The following is a 15,843-nucleotide window of genomic DNA, read 5'->3' as shown; positions in this document are numbered from 1 at the left end:
CTGCATTAGCTGTAGGAACTTACTATTTGTCGTTGCCCTCCGGGCTAGTTTTGGAACTGGAAGAATGTTTCCATGTTCCAAGTCTTACTAAAAACATCATTTCAGTTTCTTGCTTAGATGCTAAGGGATTTTCTTTTTTAATAAAAGACAATAGTTGTTCGTTTTATTTTAAAGAGATGTTTTATGGATCTGCTAGATTAGTCAATGGACTTTATTTATTAGATCACGACAAACAAGTATATAACATAAATACCAAAAAGGCCAAAAAGGATGATTCAGATCTCACCTATCTGTGGCATTGTCGATTAGGCCATATAAACTTGAAACGCTTAGAAAGACTTCAAAAGGAAGGAATTCTAGAACCATTTGACTTAGAGGATTATGGTAAGTGCGAATCATGTTTACTTGGCAAAATGACAAAGCAACCTTTCTCTAAAGTTGGAGAAAGAGCAAATGAACTATTGGGTTTAATCCATACAGATGTATGTGGACCAATGAGTACAAATGCTAGAGGTGGTTTCAGCTACTTTATCACTTTCACTGATGACTTCAGTAGGTATGGTTATGTCTACCTAATGAAGCATAAGTCTGAATCCTTTGACAAATTCAAGGAATTTCAGAGTGAAGTAGAGAATCAATTAGGCAAGAAGATTAAGGCACTGCGGTCTGATAGAGGCGGTGAATATCTGAGCTATGAATTTGATGACCATCTGAAAGAATGTGGAATTCTATCAGAATTGACTCCTCCTGGAACACCACAATGGAACGGTGTGTCGGAACGGAGGAACAGAACCTTGCTAGACATGGTCAGGTCAATGATGGGTTAGGCCGAACTTCCATTAGAATTTTGGGGACATGCACTAAATACAGCTGCACTCACTATAAATAGAGCTCCGTCTAAAGCTGTCGAAAAGACTCCATACGAATTATGGTTTGGAAAGCCTCCAAATGTTTCTTTTCTTAAGATTTGGGGATGTGAAGTATACGTCAAACGATTAATTTCAGACAAACTTCATCCAAAATCTGACAAATGTATCCTTGTGGGCTATCCAAAGGAAACAAAGGGGTATTACTTCTACAATACATCTGAGAACAAGGTGTTTGTTGCTCGAGATGGTGTCTTTTTGGAGAAAGATCACATTTCCAAAATGACAAGTGGGAGAAAAGTAGACCTCGAAGAAATTCGAGTCGAACAACAAACTCTAGAGAATGCTCAAGATGACATTCAGGGTGAAACTCAGAGATCTTTAGAAGAATCTGGTGAGAATCATGGTCAAACTAGAAATGTTACCCCGCGTAGATCGCAAAGATATAGATCTCAACCGGAAAGGTACTTAGGTATTTTGACGAACGAGAGCTATGACGTTCTATTACTTGAAAGTGATGAACCTGCGACTTACAAACAAGCTATGACGAGCCCTAGCTCCAAGCAATGGCATGAAGCCATGCAATCTGAATTAGACTCCATGTCTGAAAACCAAGTATGGGATTTGGTCGATTTGCCAGATGGCTACCAAGCCATTGGAAGCAAATGGGTTTTCAAACTGAAAAAGGACAAGGATGGAAAACTTGAAGTTTTCAAAGCTAGATTGGTTGCAAAAGGTTACAGGCAAGTCCACGGTGTGGATTACGATGAAACCTTTTCACCAGTTGCAATGCTAAAGTCTATTCGGATAATGTTAGCAATCGCTGCATATTACGATTACGAAATATGGCAGATGGATGTCAAAACTGCTTTCTTAAACGGCGTTTTAACAGAAACTGTGTTTATGACACAGCCTGAAGGTTTTGAGGATCCAAAGAATGCTAAAAAGGTATGCAAGCTAAAGAAGTCAATCTACGGATTGAAGCAGGCATCCAGGAGCTGGAATATACGTTTTGATGAAGCAGTAAGTGACTTTGGTTTCATCAAGAACGCAGACGAATCTTGTGTATACAAGAAGGTCAGTGGGAGCAAAATTGCTTTCCTAGTATTATATGTCGACGACATATTACTTATCGGAAATGACATTCCTATGTTGAACTCTGTCAAGATTTGGCTTGGGAAATGTTTTTCGATGAAGGATCTAGGAGAAGCACAGTACATATTGGGCATCAAGATTTACAGAGATAGATCTAAAAGGATGATTGGACTTAGTCAAAGCACTTATATCAATAAGGTGCTTGATAGGTTCAAGATGGCGGACTCTAAGCGAGGCTACCTACCCATGTCTCATGGAATGACTCTAAGCAAGACTCAGTGCCCAAAAACACTTGATGAGCGTAGACGAATGAATGGGATTCCATATGCATCATTGATTGGTTCAATTATGTATGCTATGATATGTACACGCCCGGATGTTGCGTACGCACTCAGTGCTACGAGCAGATACCAGTCAGACCCAGGAGAGGCGCATTGGACTGCTGCCAAGAACATTCTGAAGTACCTGAAAAGGCACAAAGATGACTTCCTGGTCTATGATGAATTAATTGTTAAAGGCTATACGGACGCAAGTTTCCAAACCGACAAAGATGATTTCAGATCACAGTCTGGGTTTGTCTTCTGCCTCAACGGAGGAGCAGTAAGCTGGAAAAGTGCTAAGCAAAGCACCATTGCGGATTCTACAACTGAAGCGGAGTACATTGCTGCACATGAAGCAGCAAAGGAAGCTATATGGCTAAGGAAGTTCATAGGTGAACTTGGTGTAGTCCCCTCCATTAAAGGACCAATAGCCCTGTATTGTGACAATAACGGAGCTATTGCACAGGCAAAGGAGCCTAGACACCACCAGAGAGTCAAGCATGTACTTCGTAGATTTCACCTTCTACGAGAGTTCGTTGAAAGAAAAGAAGTCGAGATAAGCAAAATTGGTACTGATGACAACATATCAGATCCATTAACTAAACCTCTGCCGCAGGCGAAGCACAACTCGCACACTGCAGCTATGGGAATCAAGCATATTGGAGAATGGCTTTGATGTCTCTGTTTAATGTTTTAAAGTTTTAGAGTTTAAATCTTTGTAAAACATTATTGGTTAATCATTCACAATAAATGAAAAGAAATCATTTTTCCATTTAATTTGTGGTTTATTAAATGATGAGTCCCTTCAATTTGACGATATATTCAAGATAGACTGTCAGGACCAGTCCTGTGACTAAGAAATGTCTATCAAGTGAACTTGAATGTCAAAGGTTGAAAATGGTCCCTAGTCGGAGTTTTCTATAAAATTGGACGCATAGAAAACGTTAGACGATTAGAATGCAAGATGACTAGTAGTTTTGTTTCTTGAACTATGTGGACATGGCAATGTCATAATCATTTGCATAGATACTTACTTTGGGAAGACTAGTATCGGACAAGACCTATGAAACTTTACTGTAAGAGATGAAAATCTGTCATAAGTAAATTTCATTAAAATTATTAGACACTAAATCCTCAATACCTGAGTGATTTGAGATTACTTATTTGAGAACTGGTTGCTTTGACGTTGACCAACCGTCGCACCGTAAAAGGAGGCTATAAAGGCAACGCTCAGGTAATCACCTATCAAACGAAGTCTAATCTCAAGATCGCAAGATTGGGATTGTCCCCATAAATCGGGATGAGATGCTTAAAAGTTGTACAACGCCACTCGGAGAGCTAGAAACTGTGAAATGCATGGCCGTGCTCGGATGAATCATAGGCTATGATTATCTGTTTATTTGATCAGTTGAACTCTGAAACCGAGAAACACCTCTGGACATAATAAGGATGACAACTCTTACCTTATGTTCAAGAGCAAGCATCGAGCGACAAAGGAATTAGGAAATGCACACTTGTCCTAAGGACAAGTGGGAGACTGAAGGAAATAATGCCCTTGGTCCAAGTATGCATTCTATGTTAAGTCTAATAAATGCGGTTCAGTATTAATTAACAAGTTAATAATTCAGTGAGATCAAGTGAGCTGAATGCCTAGCTAGAGGCCGCTTCAGTTCAAGTGGAATTAATGATATTAATCCACAACTTACTCTTGACTGAACCCGTAGGGTCACACAAATAGTACGTAAACGGATCAAGTATTTAATGGCATTAGATACTCCATCTATGGATATTCGGAATCGACGGATCTTGGTTTCAGTGGGAGCTGAGATCGTCACAGGCAAGAAATGAATACTCCGGAAACGATGATATTGCCGGAAACGGAAATATGGATCGTATCGGAAATATAAATATTATCCAAGTCATAGATGTTGCCGGAAACGGAAACATGGTACGTATCGGAAAATATTATCGGAAATGGAAATATTGCCAGAATCGGAAATATTGCCTGAAACGGAAATATTGTCAGAATCGGAAATATTATCGGAATCGGAAAATAATTCCGGAAACGAAAATATTAAATATTTGTTCGAAACGGAAATTAATTCCGGAATCGGAAATATTAAATATTGTTCGTATCGGAAATGAATTCCGGAATCGGGAATTTAATCGGAAGCGTATCGTACGAATTAGCATCGGACGAGGCCCGCTAGACGAAGGCCCAGCACGAAGCCAGGTCGTCGCCCAGCGAGCCAACGCACACCAGCGCACGCCAAGCCTCGACCAGGCCCAGCGCAAGGCCAGGCCCAGCCAAGGCCTTGGGCGCGCGCGCGCGGAGCATAGCGTGGGCCGAGCGCTGTGCGCCTAGCGTGGGCCGCAAGGCTTGCGCGGGTGTACGGTGCTCGTGCAATGCTTGTGCGGGAATCCTGAAGCAATCAGAATTCGAAGTGTGATTAAATCCTAAAACTATTAGATAATGATTATTTAATTAGAGTCCTAGTAGGGTTATAATTAAATAAATTAGTATCCTAATAGGATTCCAAAACCCTTTCCATAACTCTATAAATAAGTGCCTAGGGTCACATATTTTCATAGAATATTCAAGTATTCAAAGTGAGTTTTTGAGAGAAAATTCAGACACATTTCTTACCTAAGAGTGCCGAAAATCTTTAGTACCTTAAGGGCGATTCTAGTTGGTCAATCTTAAGGCGGATCCGGACGTGCTGTGGACTATCTACGGAGGGACGACACTTGGAGTCCTAAAGACTTGTTCTTGTTCGGTTCGGGCGCAGCTAGGGAAGGCACGCAACAAAGAGTATGCATCTAAACTATGCTATATGATTATGTGTAAATAATATGTATTCCTGGCTAAATGGTTTTTCCGCATGATTTATGAATTGTCATATGTATCATAACCTAACAATTTTAAAATACCCAAAAAGGAAAACGTAAAGAACAAAAAGAGACGGAGGGAGTAATAAGTCAATTACTCCCTCTGTATTTATTTAAGGGATACACTTGCCTTTTCCGGCCGTATTTATTTAAGAGATACACTTGCCATTTTTAGTAACTCATCAACCCCACCATCTAATTAAACTAGTCTTATATGCACGCGATGCGTGCGTGAGTATAAAACCAATTTTTTTTTATAATACATCGGATAATAGGCAATAAAAAAGTTACCATAATATGGTGAAATATTTTTAGCAAAAAAAGAAAAAAGAAAAAAAAATCCTCTAAAACCGTGAGATGCGTGCGAATATAATGGAGATTGTAGTATTACAAAAATATGGAGCACTATGCAAGAAAAAATGATCACAAAATACACCTAAAAAAAATTAATCGTCCCTATTTAAAAAAATCTAAATAGTAAAACAATTTAATATTCATGCGCTTACATGACTAAAAATCAAAATCTTAGTACCAAAGTAACTAAAAATATAAAATAGTTTGTTTCTGCCGCAAAAGCAGGCACATTTACTGCCATCAGGATTCTCTTATAGGTTAAAATCTTGCTACTGTAATCAAATTACTGATATGATAGGTTTAGAACAGCAGGTGGAAACTTTGTCTTACATCACTATTGTCAATCAAGTGACGGCATTTAGGAGATTCACGCTTTGCTCCAGTCTTTCATCTTCACGGATGAAGATAAGGTTGCATGTTACTTTTGTGGCAACTCTTTTACAATCAACAATCCAAGTTCTGCAACATCAATTTGCAGACAACAAACCAACATCAGAAAATTACTCAACACAAACACGAAAAAATCAGGTATGCATAGCAAACAACATCAGTCTAATTTTGCTAAACATCAGTATACCCAGGAAAATCACAATAACAACAACAAACACAATAATGTAGCTCTTAGTCAAAATGCACAACAGGAAAATCACAATAACAATTGAAACATTCAATCAGACAAAAAATGAGTTGAATGTCTAAACATCAGTATACTCAGGTTATTGCTTCAGTTAATTTATTGGCCTTCACATCAACCAAGATTAACATTTCCATTTTAGGTAATTATTCAGGAATACATACTGGAGCATAATTTATTCAAAATTTCCCGTCTTATGAACGAATTACTGAAACAAATGTCTTCTACTAATAAAGAAATTGGTAATTTGCCTTGAAATTTGGTCTAATGATTGAGGAAAACATGCGGAGATTTTGAGGAGATTTAGTTTGCTGAGGTTTCTGCAATAAGAACAGCAGTCACCAGACCATTTGAGTGTTCTCTCATATTGACATCATAGATACAAAATTTCTATAATGTCAATATGACAAAAAAAATACATTTATTTGAGCTAAGTCTATAATAGGCTATTGCCATTGCATTCTAAATAAATCCCAGTTATTCTGATTTTGTCAATATCTCCAAATCACCAAAAAGACCTCAGCTAAAGAGAGAGAGGGGGAAAATCCAGAAAAATTACCTTAACCTTTTCCGGCCGTATTTATTTAAGAGATACACTTGCCATTTTTAGTAACTCATCAAACCCACCATCTAATTAAATAATCTATCTACACCGCATCCCCACCCCTCATCCCCTAAAATAACATGGACCTCACTTGTTTTACTTATTAAAATATCTACCCAACCCCACTTGTTTTATTACTTTATTTCATTCAATTCTTTTTCTTAATACCCGTGCCCGACCAAGTGTATCTCTTAAATAAATACGGAGGGAGTACTTTGTATTAAACTCTGTGTCGGTCAAACCGGTTCACGTATTCCGGGACGGAGGGAGTACTTTCCTTCATTTATTTATTAATTTCTTTTACACTCAATCATTACTCTTACACCCAATCATTATAAGATTCCATTTTCTTATTTTCCATCTCAAACTCCAAATAAGAACATAAAAATGAAAGGAGGGAGTAAATGGCATGAAATTAGTTTGCTTTTGACGGTATGGAAAGCGGATTCGAGTAATAAGTGAACGCCACTTCGTCCTCCATTCATATTTAATCATCAAAATAACAAAGGAATTGTCCTTTTTTAATGAACAATACAATCCAAACGGCTTAATCATCTCATTTTGTTAATACACTTCTTTAAATTCCATTACTTTTTCACTCACAAACTTGTGAGAGCTTCAATTGATTCAGTGAATTTTGTATGAGTTTCAAAATTAGTTTGGAACAAGTTTTATTAAAAGAGAGGATTACTAACTTTTTTTCCTCCTCTTTGTGACGGGACTAAGACTCTGTTATGTTCGACCTATTTTGACTTATTTCAAATATAATAAGTTCAGATGATATAAATTCGGTAAAAATAAGTTTTTTTCAGACATTTTAACAAACAAATAAGTTTTTTTTTAAGATAAGTTCAGTTAAGTTTGATCAGATAAATTCAATTAAAATAAGTCTAATAAATGGAGCTTCACTTTTACTTAAAGGTCGCAACATGAGACCTTTAAGCCGTGTCACAATCATGACATGGCATGCTTATGTGTCATGATTTAAATTGGAAACTAAAATATTTAACTTATATAATCTATTATACATGTTTCAAAAAAAAAAGTAGGGAAATCTTAATATTCTAATTTCTTTCCTTTTTTTATCTCGAATACCTTATTTACATATTTTCATAGTAAAAATATTGAATTGATAGTAAAAATAATTTGATGATGCATACCCTACGTGGCGCCTATGTGTACCAATTAAATTCCTACACGTAAGATTGCGACAACTAAATGTTGTCGCAACTTGCGACCTTTATCATCACCCTACTTAAAGATGATGTCCAAAAAGAATAAACAATCATGACTATGATCAACTTACATTTTAGGTTTTTTTTTTTAATGTAGAATGTGTGGGGTTCGATAATTGTACTTGTTGTCAAAAAAGAAAAGCAAGGTTATTGTACTTGAGTTCTTCTGGTCTTACATTCTTCCGATACCAATTCTCAACCTTTTAAGATTTGACTTAATGGTAAAGGTTTGACCTCACAACATAAAAGTTATGAGATTAAACTATACTAACCCCCTAAATAAAATAAATACGAAGTATAATTTTTTTGGAGAAGTTGAAGATTATATGCATTTATATAAGCATTTCATTCTTGAATGATAATCTTCTTTCCGAATTGAGTTATTTTTTATGATTAGTCCCTTTTAAAAATCTTACTTTATTTGTCTAATATTTATCTTCAACACTCTTACAATTATTCAAATGGTCAATTTATTTACTCACAAGCAAACTTTTATCTCCATTAAAATCCAACTTGTGCATCAAACGAGCTTAATTCATCAGTAATTTGTAGAAATAAATTAGTACATTCCCGGCCAAATTAATAATATAGGCATAAATACATTTCTAACTGGTTTTTTCTTAAGTCTTGATGAGCAGTTTAGGTAGAATAATATCTCATAAATACCGCTTTGCATGCGTAATGAGTTGATTATTAACTCAATTAGTAAAGCATCTCATCATTTGGCATTGAGTAAATTGGCTCCAACGTCAAATCAAGATCGTTCCTCCTTTCTTCTCCACCAACCTCACCTTGGTATGCACCACTGCACCACCACAAACACTAGTATTAGACTATTAGTTTTAACGAAAATGATAAAGGTCGCAACATTCGACCTTTAAGCCGTGTCACAATGATGACATGGCATGCTTATGTGTCATGATTTAAATTGGAAACTAAAATATTTAACTTATATAATCTATTATATATGTTTCAAAAAAAGGTAGGAAAATCTTAATATTCTGATTTGTTTCCTTCTTTACATCGATTACCTAATTTATATATTTTTATAGTAAAAATATTGCATTGATAGTAAAATATTTATGATGATGCATAGCATACGTGGCGCTTATATGTACCAATTAAACTGCGACATGTAAGATTGCGACAACTAAATGTTGTCGCAACTTGCGACCTTTATCATCACCCTAGTTTTAATATCGAATTGAACCGGATTAGTTTTAATTTGTTCTTTTCGTTTTGTAGCTTATCTTACTTTTATTGTAAGAAAAAAAAAGTTTTTTTTTTTTTGCTATGTTAACCAACTAAATATTTGATTAAAGGTTGCTAAATTTGTTTATCAGATTATGATTAAGTGCTAGCTAGACTGTTAGTTATGCTTGTTCCCTATTTATCGCCTTACTGATCGAGGGTCCTTCCTAGAAAGTTTGTCTTTCGGCTCCTTCATCTTAGAATCTTTAGGTTGTATTGTTTATGTATTGCAATACTATACCTTAACACAAATATTTCATTTTCAACATATAGAGTGTACACTAATTTATTGAATGGCGACTCTCTTTCTCTTTTCTAGCCCTCTATTTTAGGAGTAGGTCTATTGACATAGCCATTCACGTAAGACTGCCGATGTCAACATTAAAAATTAATTTGTAACTATAACTATGTGATCATAAAAGTACAACGTCTACTTGATTGAAGAGTGTAATTAATAATAATAGAACACAAGTATTTGATTACAAAGTTTATATATTTGGTAAAAAAATGATCTTATACATAAAACCGTCATATATATAAGATTTTTGTACTATTGAGCTCTTACCTCTACTCCCACCTTATTACGTAGGTAGTGTTCTCTCCACCTGAAGTTGACTTATCTTATCTTATCTTATCGGCCTTTAACTTAACTTATTTTATCTTATCTTATCTTATCTTATCTTATCTTATCTTATCTTACTTTACTAAGCCACAAGTACAACACACAATAATATTATTGTAAATCAGGACACGCGGAAGATAGCTTTTGGTACGAAGTACATCCCAAAAATACAGAGCTTCGGTAATATTGTACGGACTATACAAGCTACTAATAATGGTGAATATATAGAGGAATTAAACAAAGGATAAATTAAGAAAAATTACCCCATGTTGAAAGAGGGAGGTGGAGGTGGAAGCAAGAAACCCGATGCATCGGAAACACCTTGATGGTTTTGTGCCAACGACTGTTGTTGTTGTGGTTGCTGCTGCTGCTGCTGCCACTGCCACTGCATTTGTTGGCTTCGTTGCACTTCTTGCACCACATTTTTTCCTTTATCCTTGATCTGCATATCATTGATATTCATATCAATCGATCTACCAAAACTTCGAATTTATACATTCTCGTAATTAATTAGTACTTTCGTATATACGTAGTATATGGTCAATTTACTCAATTAGTACAAGTAGTACCTTTTTTGCCAGCATATTGTTGTGCACCTGCATTGCCCTCTCCTGCAAATAAAAGCATCTATAATTAGTGCTACTTATGTAAGGTAGTAACAAGAGTGCACAAACCAAGTCGTCTTGTCAGGTCGTGTTTGTGTTCGTGATGAGTATGATATGATGACAATAAATGATTTGAGAACTTCTCAATGAAATTTCACCCATTTATTAATTATTTACAATGTTATGGGTTGAAAAATTCTAACCCTAATCATCTATATATACTACCCCGTTAATTAACGTTAATAATATTTATAAGTATATACCAAATATTATTTTAAGAAATGTTTAGTGAACCTACAATTACACTTAGTGTTCTGTATAAAATTACAATATTTATATAAAATGTCGCGCATGCATTGTGTGCTTAAACACTGATACAACTTATATGTAATAAATATAGTAGTATTACTTATAGATGATCGAGTAAAGAGGAATTTACCTTCTTCTGGAGCTCCGAGATAGACTCATGCATCAATTGATTCTGTCATGCAATTCAAACAAATTACAAACTATTTTATTTTCATCAAATTAATCTAGTAAATTGCATAAAAGTATGAAATACTCATCTAGAAAAAAAAAAATAAAAAAAAAATGAAAATACCTTCTTAGATCGAATATTTTTGAGAGCAGTATCAAGTTGTTGCTCTAAGCTTTGGAGTTCTTTGATGTTGAGTGAGTCCAACTCTTGTCCTAAGTAGTGCCTGATCGATTACACATAACATACATAATATATTCTCATCATTTTACACGTAACACAAAATTAAGGGCACTTAGCAAATACGGATCAAGATCACCCTAGTTAACACAAAATGGTACGTGTAACAAATATTATGTTACATACATAAGTAATTTCACCATGTATACCTGTGATTCCTATGTAGAAGTTCAAGCCTGGATTTCAGTTTGGCGAAGTCAAAGCTCCAGTTCACCTACATATAGTCATTACATATATATAAAATTCATAAAAACAGAAGTTGATGAAAATTGTGGGAACAATAATTACAGAAACAAAATACTGCTTGAGAACATTATTAATTGTTTCTGTAATTACGGGTGAAACATTTATTTTTAGATAAATAATTAACCTTACTAAATCAGACCTCCAGCATAGAAAGTCAAGTAACACCAGCATATAAAGTCAAGTAATACCAACATAGAAAGTCTAGTGTCTATAAAAAAAACATCTAACATGAAATCAAATAAACTACAATAACTAAAAGTAACACCAACATAAAAAATGAAGTAACATCAGTCTATACAAGGAACCTCTAACATGAAATTCAATAAACTGCAATAAAACAAGAAAACTAAAGACAAAAAAAAGTAACAACGAATATAACGTATAAGTAACACCTTCTCCATAGTAGCTACACGTGAGGGAGTTACGCGCGCATGTCACACCATCAAGTTGATGGTGTGGTTGGTCACACAGGAGACATACTGTAGAATATATGTATTCAGTACCTGTGAGTCTGGATCATTAGAAGTTAGCCGTCTCTCCGCATAAGAATACCTCTCATACTTCTCCAGAATTGTCTCCATACTTTCAAGTTTAACAACATCACAAAACAGCAAATTAAAATATGTTAACATTGGAATTGAAAATCACTACTATGAGTATGAGTATTGGAGTACCAAAATAAATTTATGTATGATTTGGCGTAAAGATTTTCCAGTGATAAATGAGTTTATATGAAAAATATTTTTCAAAAAAAAAAACACAATTTCAAACTAGTTTTTTTTGTTCGAAAAAAAATCAATTTGATCATCGTGTGTTAGCCCTAAATTACAAGACTATAACACCTTTTATGTCATCCAAATCTTGCACCTATGTATTCAAATTTGATCATTAATTAAGCATGTTACATGTAAAAACATTTTGGATAAAAAAGGAGAAATTCAAAGAATGAAGTATAACACATGTAAAACATAACAAAAAAAAAAAGGACGAAATTGACAAGAGATAAAGAGCAATGTCAAGATTAGCATGCGCCAATAAATTCCATGAAAATAATAAAAAATAATTAACAATTATTAGTATTTTCATGTATTGTCAAGTCTACCATTACCCATTGGATCAAGTCTTTACACACTATATTTTTAAACTTTGTTAAAATCAGATAAGTTCAGCTAGGATAAGTTTTTCATACAAATTAGCATACAGAGCTAAAGTTCAATAAGTTCAGACAAGTTCAGATAAATTAGTTTCAATTAAATTCAGTTGAATCAAACAGAGTTGAACTACAAAGTACTCTGTATGTCTCAAGTCTTAACCCAATTTTTACGGAGTAAGATTGAAGGTTTGCGTGCAAGAGGAATGTGAAGATCGACTAGCATGCGCCATGAAATTAAGTAAATAAAGCTAAACATGAACAATTAATAGTCAACTATTCATGTATGGTCAAGTCTACCATTACCCATTGGATCAAGTATTTATACACTATATATTTCTAAAGTTATGTCCAAAGTATTAACCAAATATGAAATGTACTAACTTTAGTTGAATCATGATCCAAGTAGTAACCAATTATGTTCAAATCTTGTAAGTAGTACATTAATTTTGTCTCTTAGCTAGTTACTCCGTCCGTATTTTTTTTTCTTGCATCACTTTGACACTATTTATACTAAGTTTGACTTCAATTTTTTTTATTAATATATAGTAATAATCAAATGTTATTATGTAAAATGTTGTTGAATTAGTCACAATACATATTTTCATAATATTCCCTCCGCCCCTTAATACTCGCACTGGTTTGACCGGTGCGGAGTTTAAGACATTTTAATTGACTTATTAATTTAATGGGTGAAGTATTTGATAGTGGGGTATTTTTTTAATATAATTAGTGGAAATGTGTAAGGGGTGGGAAGTGGTGAGTGGAGATGTGGATTTTTAAATGATTTTTTATAGGGAGTAGAGGTGTAGGTGGGGTAGTAGGTAAGTGTGAGAAATAATATAATATTGGTAAAGATTTCCATTTATAGAAGCGGTGCAAGTATTAAGGGACGGCCCGAAAAGAAAAACGGTGCGAGTATTAAGGGACGGAGGGAGTATCAACTTTTAATAATTTTTAAAAATACAAAATTAGAGATATTTAAATGATTAGATGATGCATTGACAAGTGTGCTGATCTAAGTGATGCAAGTAAAAAAATGGGTATTGGTTTGTAGGTCAACCCAATATTTTTGTTAATGTTCATTCTAAATTTCTCAATTAATTTCCGTCTGGATCTAGTTGTTATGTACACGTCAAATTTCATGCATTATTAAGGGAAAATGATTTTGGCACACTACTGCGAGAGCACAGAAACTGTGCTATGCTCACACATTGGTGCATATTGATAAGTGTGTCTTTCCAAGTGATGCAAGTAGAAAAAACGAAGTGGTATTGGTTTGTACGTCAAGCGAATATTTTTATTAATGTTCATTCTAAATCTCTCAATTAGTTTCTGTCTGGATCTAGCTGTTACACACTTACACGTCAAATTTCACACATTATTAAGGGAAAGTTATTTTGGCACACTGCTAATTAAGAGAGCACTGAAAACTGTACTATGCTCATATAGTGGTGCGTTAAAAGCAGCAAAGTGGTGTGTTAAAATAATTTTCCATTGTGAAATTATAAGACTACTAATTCCGAATTGAAGTGAGAGATTATTAAAGAACATATTTTGTTGATAAATATAATCTTAAAGGTAGAAAGATAAAGTTTTTAGGCCACATAAAAGTGCTAATTTCTGTCTTACTTCATTAATTTTTTCTTTATATATTCGATTAGGGTATGAGATATCGGTGATCGAAGAAGGAAAATATATCAAGATTATACATAGAAAATATATCAAAATACTTGTATTTTTCTCTATCATTAATTAATACGGAGTATCTCATATCATACTATCCTAACATATTCGTTGTGCTCCCATGTGAGAAGGGTCTTCTAGTGCTTTCCTGCTTTTATTTTCTTCTTACCTTTAAAAATAAAATTCCTTGTAATTTTTTAGTTTTCTGTGTGGTAAAAAAAAAAAAGAAAAAAAATCGAAATCTGACGAAAATAAAATGCTTCCTTGCATTCTTTCTTTCTGTGTTTTTCAGTATCCATTTTTAGTAATTAAAGAAATGAAAACATCCAAGAAAATTTTGACCTATTTATTTAATTATACACTACGTACTTACAAGTATACGACACACATTAAGAGGTAAAAATAGACCCAATACAATTTTAGCAAAAAATTGTTGTATGAAAAGAAGCTAAAAAAGATGAAAATTTAAGACCAATTTTATAATTTACACACCATTAAGTACTTCATATAAATTAGGTATATAATAAAAAATGGAGGAAATATATATTTTCTGACGAAAATACTTACGCGGAATCAGAGGAGTACTCAAAGAGTTTCTCACGGTGAGAGAAAACAATGAGGGCAACTTCAGCATCACAAAGGACTGATATTTCATGAGCTTTCTTTACAAGTCCACTTCTTCTCTTCGAAAAAGTGACTTGTCTGTTGATCTTGTTTTCTATCTTCTTAAGCTGCACTCTCCCTCTTCCCATTTTTAAATTAATGTATGTATTCGACTAATGTTTAATGATGGCGGATATTTACTTAATAACACCGATCTATAAGTGATTTTTTAAATTGGAATGTCGGCGTGAGGATCGATGGACTATTGCCCTAAAGGCCTATAGAGGGAAGGATATGGTGGTATATATGGATCGAAATGGGAATTTGAGAGTAATAAGGGTTTTTGTACGTTTTTATTTTTTTGTTATTGAAAAAATGAGGTTTTATTGAGCAAAAGGAAATGTGGTTTTACAGTTTAAGAAAACCATAAGCAGTTTTGGGGTGTTGTGTTGTCGAGTTGCGAGTGAGTGATCGTTTTAGAGGGGGTACGGGGGACCCTACACGCATGGGGTGTAAGCCCCTATTGGGTAGCCTAATTTAGCGGGTAATGTATTATTACCTCAGTTTTCTTGAGTTCTGCTCAGTTATTTGTAGCAGCAGACACTAAAGAAATCTCAAGCAGAACACCATATAAGTAAGTTTTTTGAGCATCTCTAACAGTATGTTAATTGATGAATTAACTTGTCGTGTCACACAATATTTCAAGTTACTCCCTTTCTAGCTACTTGATACCTTAGTAATTAGCCACTAGCTTAATATTTAATATAGTCATATTTGTTGATCAATGTTTAATTTAGTTTAGTTTAATTTAATATTATTTTATTGGACAAATGCCTAAGAGCATCTTTAACGGTAAGCTAATTGCTAAATTAGCTTGTCATGCCACATAATATATCAAGCTACTTTTTTTTTTGCTAGTTGGTACCCCAATGATTATCTACTAGCTTGATATTAATGTAGTGATATTT

At 34.3% G+C, this 15,843-nt stretch overlaps 1 protein-coding gene across 2 annotated transcripts; it reads right to left on the bottom strand.

Annotated features, from left to right (window-relative positions):
• Positions 1–8,466: 8,466 nt before the first annotated feature.
• LOC110775822 (truncated transcription factor CAULIFLOWER A) lies at positions 8,467–15,439 on the bottom strand. 2 transcript variants are annotated; one of them, XM_056827116.1, is made up of 8 exons: positions 14,840–15,439; positions 11,940–12,018; positions 11,340–11,404; positions 11,077–11,176; positions 10,915–10,956; positions 10,441–10,497; positions 10,134–10,314; positions 8,467–8,802 (listed from the first exon to the last, which is right to left on the bottom strand). In XM_056827116.1, exons 1-8 carry the CDS (start codon positions 15,022–15,024, stop codon positions 8,747–8,749), a joined length of 765 nt encoding a protein of 254 aa, XP_056683094.1. In that variant the 5' UTR covers positions 15,025–15,439; the 3' UTR covers positions 8,467–8,746. The 2 variants fall into 2 exon arrangements, with proteins under 2 accessions (XP_056683094.1, XP_021836113.1); XM_021980421.2 differs by having other exon boundaries at positions 10,134–10,312; positions 10,440–10,481; positions 14,840–15,422.
• Between the last annotated feature and the right edge of the window lie 404 nt (positions 15,440–15,843).

This window comes from Spinacia oleracea, chromosome 4 (genome assembly GCF_020520425.1).
Source record: "Spinacia oleracea cultivar Varoflay chromosome 4, BTI_SOV_V1, whole genome shotgun sequence".
Classification (NCBI taxonomy): Eukaryota; Viridiplantae; Streptophyta; class Magnoliopsida; order Caryophyllales; family Amaranthaceae; genus Spinacia; species Spinacia oleracea.
The sequence above is the reverse complement of the archived record's forward strand: the minus strand, read 5'-3'. Positions and strand labels throughout refer to the sequence as shown.

Excerpts from the sequence above, each read along its gene's own strand:
- LOC110775822 (XM_021980421.2), bottom strand. The coding sequence starts at position 15,024 with ATGGGAAGAGGGAGAGTGCAGCTTAAGAAGATAGAAAACAAGATCAAC. Across the intron at positions 11,405-11,939 it reads CTAATGATCCAGACTCACAG|GTGAACTGGAGCTTTGACTT; the intron begins GTACTGAATACA and ends GACTATATGTAG. Across the intron at positions 10,957-11,076 it reads AAAATATTCGATCTAAGAAG|AATCAATTGATGCATGAGTC; the intron begins GTATTTTCATTT and ends ATTGCATGACAG.